Source organism: Nicotiana tabacum, chromosome 10, assembly GCF_000715075.1.
Source record: "Nicotiana tabacum cultivar K326 chromosome 10, ASM71507v2, whole genome shotgun sequence".
Classification (NCBI taxonomy): Eukaryota; Viridiplantae; Streptophyta; class Magnoliopsida; order Solanales; family Solanaceae; genus Nicotiana; species Nicotiana tabacum.
The window spans coordinates 64,470,839-64,479,606 of record NC_134089.1 but is presented as its reverse complement, the minus strand read 5'-3'; the positions used below and the strand labels follow the sequence as shown (position 1 = coordinate 64,479,606).

Sequence of the window (8,768 nt, the reverse complement as noted above, 5' to 3'; positions counted from 1 at the left end):
TGTCGGAATCCTCCTAGCTATGTTCCCTACAATTTTTGCCAATGTATTCTCTACTGATCGTGAGCACTTTAGATGTCGTAATTCTCTCTCGAGCAACAACAACAATTTACTAGATATATTCTCTCGAACTACGCTAGTTGGCTTTATCTAACCGCTCATTATAACCACATCAAGGCTTTGTTATTTCTAAACCTGCCTTTAAACCCACTGTATTGATTTCTCACATACGTTAGGAGTGACGTTGTTCAACAACTACCTAAATATGTACTCTCTCTCGAGCACTACACACTAAATAGGCACAATCAATTGATGGCCATTCAATCAACAACAACAAACACATAGTTGGATAAGTAGAGAAATCCAACAGCTCAATTATATAAAAACATAACAAGAATTTATCCTACAAAAGGTTCTATTAAAACCCTATAACAAATTAGCTATTCATAATAGTATGTAAAACTACAATACTAAAAGTCATAACCACAATGAAAAAATAGGAAGAGGAAGGAAAAACTCGTAGAAGAATTCTCCGCCTTGCTCCTATTGTGTCTCTGCCTCCTTAGGTCGAATCTGTGTCAAAAATTGGTCTCCTCCCCTCAAAATACCATTTTTCATGTATATATACCTAGTAGGGTCGGGCCTAAACAATTATACCTTCTCCTACGCGAAAAGGACAAGTTTTCAGGCCTGGATGGCCGCGACACGGACGAAGCATTTGGCAAGTATACTGCCTCAGCCTGCCTCAGGTCCGCGATCGCGGTTTCGACCGCATTTTTCATACTGTTCCGTTTGAAATTTGGAAAAACGTAAAACATGAAAGTTGTAGCCCTTTGAGTTAGCTTTCCAACCATATATGTGGAGCCCAAATGGAATTCTGAGCAAAAAATTATGTTCATTTTACTAGACAGTGCGCAATATGCATATTCGATTCTTCGTTTTGTTGCTCTATCATCCGTTGATCCCCGAATACGATCCCGGCTTAATTCCTTGGGCTTTTACTCAGACTTCAAAGCTCCAAATTACTTGAAATTCATTCCATAATATCTACATAGCTCGGAATCACTCCTACAAGGCATAAAACACATAATTAGTGCAAGACACTAACGATTAAAGCTCAACTCAATTAAAGTGCAGTAAATTTGAGTGTAATAAGCGACTAAAATACGTAATTATAGCCTATCATTACTGATACTATAAATCATAAGAAGCTAAGCATGGGTTCACTAATCATCAGATTCAAGAAAAAGTTTGAAAGTCATTTTTGCGTAAATGTTACTCTCAACAACCACAAATATTCTATAACTTATTGAAAGTTTGAAATCCTAATAAAAAATATTTGAAATGAGACTAGGAAAAGTGCATTTTACATAACAAATTAGACACTATATCGAAAAAAAAAAACAATACAGCAATATAATATAATGCAAAGTAAAAAAAGATCGTGTCCGTAATATTTAAATTCAATTTATATCGAAGATAGCTGCAAACCTACAAATTTTTGAATTATGCAAATTTACCTAAGAACAAAACAATATAGCAATTTTTTATATAAGTGAGTCCGACAAAGTGAAATTAAGGTTTAATCATTGTTCATTTGCCAAAAATCTTTTTAATTAATTTAATTTATATGTCTGCAGGAATGAGGGTGAGTTTCGTAAATTTTTAATTTTAGAAAATCTCTAATATCTATTGGAATTCTTCTTATTCTTTTTTGAGAAAAGTTGTAGAAAATCATTTTGCAATAATATTTATTTATGCAAACATAAAAAAAAATATTGGCGAATTAACTAGAGTTTAAGTTTTATATATTGATATTGTAAAAAATAATAATTGCACAATCAAATCATTTATTATATATTTTTGATAAATATCAATTAAAAATATGATAAAGACAATAATTAACCCTGGTATTACACATTAATTTTTTTTAAAATAGCAGATTATAATAATAGTATATAACTTAATCCAATTAATTATTATTAAAGGTTGATAATGCAAGTTAGTTAGTTGAGTATCTCCTAACAAAAAGCCTAAATCCAGGGACCCTACTGGAGCAAGCCTGAAACCACCCCTCTCTTCTCACTCTGCATTTCTTCTTCACTTACATTATCAATACAGACAGAGTTTCCACTTCACCTAATTCTCTTCTACAATGCCTAAATTCCCCACTATCTGCTGATCCAACTCCTAACCAAAAACGCTTCAGCTCCTCACTCTTCCATTTTTTATTCTTCAATTCCCACAAAATATGTGGGTACTACACCTCTGTTCCCCTATGGTTTCTGGGAACTGTTATTTTCACCTCCCACCTCACCATTCTTCTTAGAGTTTTTTCACCCCTGCTGGCTGACAAGGGTTTTCTTCAAATTCCAAATGTTTCGAGGTACTATAATTCAGTTGGTGTTTTTTTTTTTGTGAAATTTATATTCCTGCATTTCTTCAGCTGCTTTTGGTAACAGATCTGTTTTACAATTAGCAAGATCTGTTTTCCACTTCAAACCCATTCTAAGATTTGGCAAACTAAATTTTTTTTTCTTTCATTCTCAAATGGAGAAGCCATTTGTTTTATTGGCCTTTTTCTGCAGCTAGTGAAAAATGTAGTTGCACATTTGTGGTGATTTGACATTATTGAAAATTATTGGAATTCTGTTCGTTTCTCATTTGATCCAGAACACTAATCCAAATATTCTTTCTTCTTCGTCTCACTGAAATCTATAGAGACTTTAAAGGCTTATGTGTCTGTGAAGTCAACGTGATGTTGTATACTCTCATTCTCTCGCTGACCTCTTTTATGTTTGTCGTGTTTGCTTATCTCACGTTCTTTATCTGCTGTACTATCCCAGGTAAACCGCATCATCGGCAGCATTGTTGCTTTCAATCGATTGAATGTTTCCTCATGAGAATCTGCTCTGCTTATCAACTGCTGCCTGCCCTTTTGGTTGTAGCAACACTTCTTCCCTTGGCTCTTGGTGATCTAGACTCTGATAAACAGGTCCTTCTTGCCTTTGCTTCTGCAGTTCCCCATGGCCCGAAGATCAACTGGAGTCCTGCCACCCCTATATGCTCATCTTGGGTAGGCATTACTTGTAGTGAAGATCGGGCCCACGTAGTGGCTGTACGACTTCCAGGAGTTGGACTCACTGGTCCACTCCCACTAAATACTTTTGGAAAGCTGGATTCTTTAAGGATAATCAGCCTTCGAGCAAATCGACTCAATGGAAGTCTTCCTGTGGAGATCACCTCACTTTCTTCCCTCCAATACCTTTTCCTCCAGCACAATAACTTCTCTGGACCTATTCCTGCTTCTTTTTCACATAAACTGAATGTTTTGGACCTTTCATATAATTCTTTCATTGGTAAGATTCCCGTAACTTTTCAGAATTTGACTCAACTATCTGGTTTGAGCCTGCAGAATAATTCGCTTTCTGGACCAATTCCGAATTTCACCCTCCCAAGGATTAGACATTTAGATTTAAGCTACAACAATCTTAATGGTTCTATTCCATCATCCCTCCAAAAGTTCCCCAACTCTTCATTTGTGGGGAACTCACTCTTGTGTGGGCTTCCCTTAAATCCCTGTTCCCCTCTTTTACCACTGTCCCCTTCCCCGAACATTCCTCCAAAACAAAGCTCAAAGAAGAAACTGAAATTAGGAGTTATTATTGCTATTGCTGCTGGAGGGGCTTTGCTTCTCTTTCTGGTAGTTCTAGTCATGTGTTTGTGCTGTCGAAAAAGGAAAGAAAGCAATGGTAGAGGTGTGTTAAAAGGGAAGTCCTCGAGCGGAGGCAGAAGTGAAAAGCCCAGGGAAGAGTTTGGTAGTGGGGTACAAGAAGCTGAGAAAAATAAGCTGGTTTTCTTCGAAGGCTGCTCTTACAATTTTGATCTTGAGGACTTGCTAAGGGCTTCTGCTGAAGTGTTAGGAAAGGGGAGTTTTGGAACTGCATACAAGGCTATTTTGGAGGAGTCAACGACAGTGGTGGTAAAAAGATTAAAAGAAGTCATTGTTGGGAAGAAGGAATTTGAACAGCAGATGGAAATTATTGGCAGAGTTGGGCAGCATCCGAACACTGTCCCCTTGCGTGCTTATTATTACTCCAAGGATGAAAAGCTACTTGTGTATGACTATTTCTCACGGGGTAGTTTGTCTCTACTCTTGCATGGTAATGCATTTTCTTCTCCCTCTTTTTCTTTCTCTGTCACTCAGTATTTGGTAGATCAACTTGATACAATCTTTATGATTCAATGACTGAGCTCTTGCATTGAAGACAAATTTTGCCAAACCGATGACAGAAACATATTCATACTGAATCTGAACCATTCTAATTCATACTTGAAAGTTGAAGATTGGAAAGTGTGCATTTGTTTTTTTTTTTGTTGAAACTTAAAAATGAAGAAACCATATTCAGGGTGTATATGCATGTATATAGGGATCTTTTTTGTCTAATGTTTGTCTATATGTAATTGTTCTATGTGAGGCAAGGTATGGAGATCCTTAGCCATATTTTTCTCTTGGCAACTTTCTCATATCTCTGATGTCTTGTTTACTTTATTAGCTACACATCTTGCTGCTATTCTAGCTGAAAGCTGGTAGATACCGAAAATCTGGGAGCGATCTCATATCTGATTTGGATTTCATAATTTGTATCAATTCACTTCTCAATGTTTAAAATGCTGCTTGTGCAGAAACTGAATAGGCTCATCTAATTCCATGTTGAATTCCAATGTCATAACAGGGAGCCGGGCTGCTTCTGGAAGGACTCCACTGGACTGGGAATCAAGAGTGAAAATATCACTTGGAGCAGCAAGAGGGATCGCCCATATCCATTCAATGGGTGGTCCAAAAGTTACTCATGGAAATATAAAATCCTCTAATGTCCTCCTCAACCAAGATATGGAAGCTTGTGTCTCTGATTTTGGTTTAGCGCCTGTTATGAACTTTCCTGCAGCTCCATCTCGTCATCCAGGGTATCGCGCTCCTGAGGTCATTGAAACACGGAAGCACACTCATAAATCAGACGTGTACAGCTTCGGTGTCCTAATGCTCGAGATGCTTACAGGGAAGCAACCAATTCAATCACCAGGGCGTGACGACATGGTTGATCTCCCTAGGTGGGTCCAGTCAGTCGTCAGGGAAGAATGGACCGCTGAGGTCTTCGATGTCGAACTGATGAGATTTCAGAACATCGAAGAGGAGATGGTGCAGATGCTTCAAATTGCCATGGCATGTGTTGGAAGGGTGCCAGACATGAGACCCACCATGGATGAAGTTGTTAGAATGATAGAAGAAGTCCGACAATCTGACTCCGATAATCGGCCATCTTCAGAAGAGAATAAGTCCAAGGACTCTACTGTGCAGACCCCTTGATTCCTTGGACCTCTGAGTTACAACTTGTAAGTCGTGAGATATTCATCCAATTCAACAGCATTTGTGCCTCCTAAGGTTCTTGAATTCAGCCTTACGTGTGACTGTATGCAGCTGCTGAAAGAGTGCATTTGCTGATTTGTTTTCTATTTAGGCATTATAGTGGGCTAATTGGCACTCTCTGAAATTTCACAATTCTTTCTTTTCCTTTTGTTTTCTTGGTTTGTTTAGATCATATTATCATTTGATTGTAAGATTGTGCACTTCTATCAACAGCTAAATTGATGATCTCTTGGAAAGAATGACTTCTCAAAGTGTTAGTCAAGGCAATGAGTTTGAAATTTCTTCAAAAGTTTAAGCGCCGTTTGGTTTTAAAACTAAAGCCATCCTCTTCACAGGCAAAACAAAAGGTAATCGTTCCGAAATTAAATAAAGTCATCCTCTTCACAGGCAAAACAGAAGTATATTCACTAAAAGAATTTATTCTCTCGTCATTAAAATCCTAGGATAACACTTACTCCCAAGGACAATATCAAACATAACAAATAAAATATAGGGAAAATAAATAAGATAGCACTCTAAACTTGTCCAGAAAAATGAGCTTCCATCTCAACCTTTCTTATTCATACTGAATTTAATTCTCACTTAAATGATGATGTGGTACAGCAATTGAATACTCTCTCAAGCGCGTAAAATGCCAAAAAGCCTTAAAACAAGCTTAATTTTCCAACTTGTCAGACTTTCTTGGCTCCTTCTCTCTCTTTTTAGTAAACTCCTCTTCTTTTACTTTGCTTCTTCTCCAAATTTCTCCTCTCACTCTCTCCATCATTTCTTCTTCTATCACCTAAGTGACCCTCTTTACTGTCTTTTCTATAAAATCAAAAGCTAATCAACTCTATAGGGAATATTTTCTTAATTCATACTGCTATTCAATATTAACCAGAACAGGGAGAAAAAAGGAATGAAAATGAGTGTTCTGTTGGGTCCTTTTGTTGGGTCTGTCTATGGTGAAACCTGTGTTTTTGTTCGTGGAAAGGTGTTTTGGGGCCTGCTATGGTGGTCCAACAATTTAAGTAACTATACTTCAATTCAAACTCAAATAACAACACTATTTGATCGTTTTATGGGTTTTTCTTCTTCGCTTGCTGGGAAATATGGAGATGGCAGCAACGCAGACTATATGTCGTGTTAGGGGTGTTCAAAACTAATCCGAAATCGAAAATCGAACCAAACCGAAGTTTAATGGCTTACTGCTAACACGTTAACGACTTAACGGACGGGGAACGGATTGAGATTTTTTTATTAACGGCTTATCGGTTTGAGGGCAGATTATTCAATTTTTATAACGGATAATCCGTTACCCGTTAAGAATATATATATATATATATAATTTATTTTTATTTATATATATTAAATATAAAAAAAGACAAAAACCCTTGACTTTAGTTTCCAGTACTCTGTCTGTCTAAGACTAACGTTACGCACCTAAGGTCCCAATTCCCAAATGCCTAAACCTAATTCCTAGAAACCCTAATGCCTAAACCAACAACCACCACACCAGTCCTCGTCGACTTCCACCAGCCACCACCACACCAACTGAATATTATGGTTGTTTATTTGAATGCTGTTGTTTCTAGAACTGAAAAATTTTTACGTGCAAGACAAAAGATTATGCAATCCCTTTGCTATTTTATGTGACGGAATTTACTGTTTGGGGAGTAAATATTTTTCTTTGTTGACTATGATTTTCTACAAACTTGTAAATATGTGGAATTATTAGTTATGGTAACTTGTTAATTGATATGTTTATTTGGGTATTTATTTAAAAATTGTAGATAATCCACATCTGAATTTGCATAGAAAATTAGGTGTTTTGATCTTTGTAATCTGTACTCCTTACATAAATGTGAACTTCTTTGCATAAATTGGGACACATGGAGTATGCTATTTCCTTTTCTGCCCAAGTTCCTTAATGGCAAACTAGCTCCTTCGTCTCGCATGATTTACATTTTCGGCATATTAACTGATGCATTTTGGATTCTATCTCTCCTATTGTAAAATTTAATTTTCTATTTCAGATGCTTTAAGATAATAAATTGCTGGAATCACAACTTCTCAAGTTAAATATTTTTCTTGCATTTGTTGTATACAGTTCACATTTTATAAAATGATGAAACATGAGAATGTTCTCAGTTTCAACCTTTTAGAAGTAAGTTGCTTTGAAGTGAACCAAAAGATGAAAACCTAAAATGGTGTAATGGTGAACTTAAAATATGTGGGATAATCACTGGATAAACATTTGAATAACTTCAGTACGTAGTTGAGGATAATCACTGGATAAACATTGAATGACATAATGTTGCTGGATCATTACTTCTTTTTAACAGACATGTATGTCTGGTGTAATTTCGATTTGTGAATATGTATGCTAGGCCGATAAACCGCCTGATAACCGCTCGATAAGAGCTAAACCGATATCAATCCGCCCGATATTTTATCAGGTGGCTAACGGATTAATACATTTAAAAGTCAACCGTTAAGCCAAACCATTAAGAGTAAATAACCACCCAATCCGCCCGATAAGTAGCCCTATATCGTGTTTGGGGGCAGGGCGGGGGGAGAAATTTGTGTAAGAAAAAGTAAGGGGGGGGGGACATTAAAAAGGAATATAACTATTAAAAAAAAGCATTTGACTATGACATAGTTCTAATGTGGCTGTTGACGGGGCAAATGTGTAAAACACTACTCTTCACAAGATTGGTTATGTATATTTAAGGAGGAATTAAATTCAATATGAACAATTATAGGATGGAAAAAGGACAACCGTAAGGTTGAGATGGAAACTCATTTTTCCTTACAAATTGAGGAAGCAACTTATGTATTTTTTCCTAAAATATATATTAACTGTCTGCAATAATAAGAGCAACATCTAGCTTCACATGTATGAATATTAAAGTGGTGACACTTAAATTAAGATTTATAAGGTTGATCCCGTAAATATGCATGTGTCTTTATCAAATGACTATTTTCGAATTTAATTGTTAACTAGTTTCTGGGAACGCGCGTTGCGCGTGATTCCATATCAATTAAGTTTTTTTACATATTACAAAAAAATTTACTTTAAAATGTTTTTAGTTACAAAATAAAAATTGAAGGAAAAAATATCTTCTTTTTTATTGAAAATGATCAGCAATTTCTGTTTCAGACTTTTTATGACCGTTATACTTTGAGAAAAACAAGCTTGAATATCACATGCCTATAGAATTTTAAAGATAGAAATAATAATAGCTATAGGAACTTTTTTATATCATTTTCACAAACAAAATAATTTGTGGTATATAAATATTATTCAGTGAAGGGTCAAACTTTTGAGAACATTAATGGGGACTTGAGGAAAAGTTTAACA

General features: G+C 36.0%; 1 protein-coding gene across 1 annotated transcript; it reads left to right on the top strand.

The window, feature by feature from the left end:
- The first annotated feature begins 2,050 nt into the window (after window positions 1-2,050).
- Window positions 2,051-5,661, top strand: LOC107802339 (putative inactive receptor kinase At5g58300). The gene is made up of 3 exons (XM_016625813.2): window positions 2,051-2,383; window positions 2,844-4,160; window positions 4,734-5,661. Exons 1-3 carry the CDS (start codon window positions 2,374-2,376, stop codon window positions 5,363-5,365), a joined length of 1,959 nt encoding a protein of 652 aa, XP_016481299.2. The 5' UTR covers window positions 2,051-2,373; the 3' UTR covers window positions 5,366-5,661.
- The last annotated feature ends 3,107 nt before the right edge of the window (window positions 5,662-8,768 follow it).

What these genes read in the sequence shown, in the direction of transcription:
- LOC107802339 (XM_016625813.2), top strand. An exon ending in TTTGTCTCTACTCTTGCATG is followed by an intron (nt 4,161 to 4,733) that starts GTAATGCATTTT and finishes ATGTCATAACAG; the next exon opens with GGAGCCGGGCTGCTTCTGGA.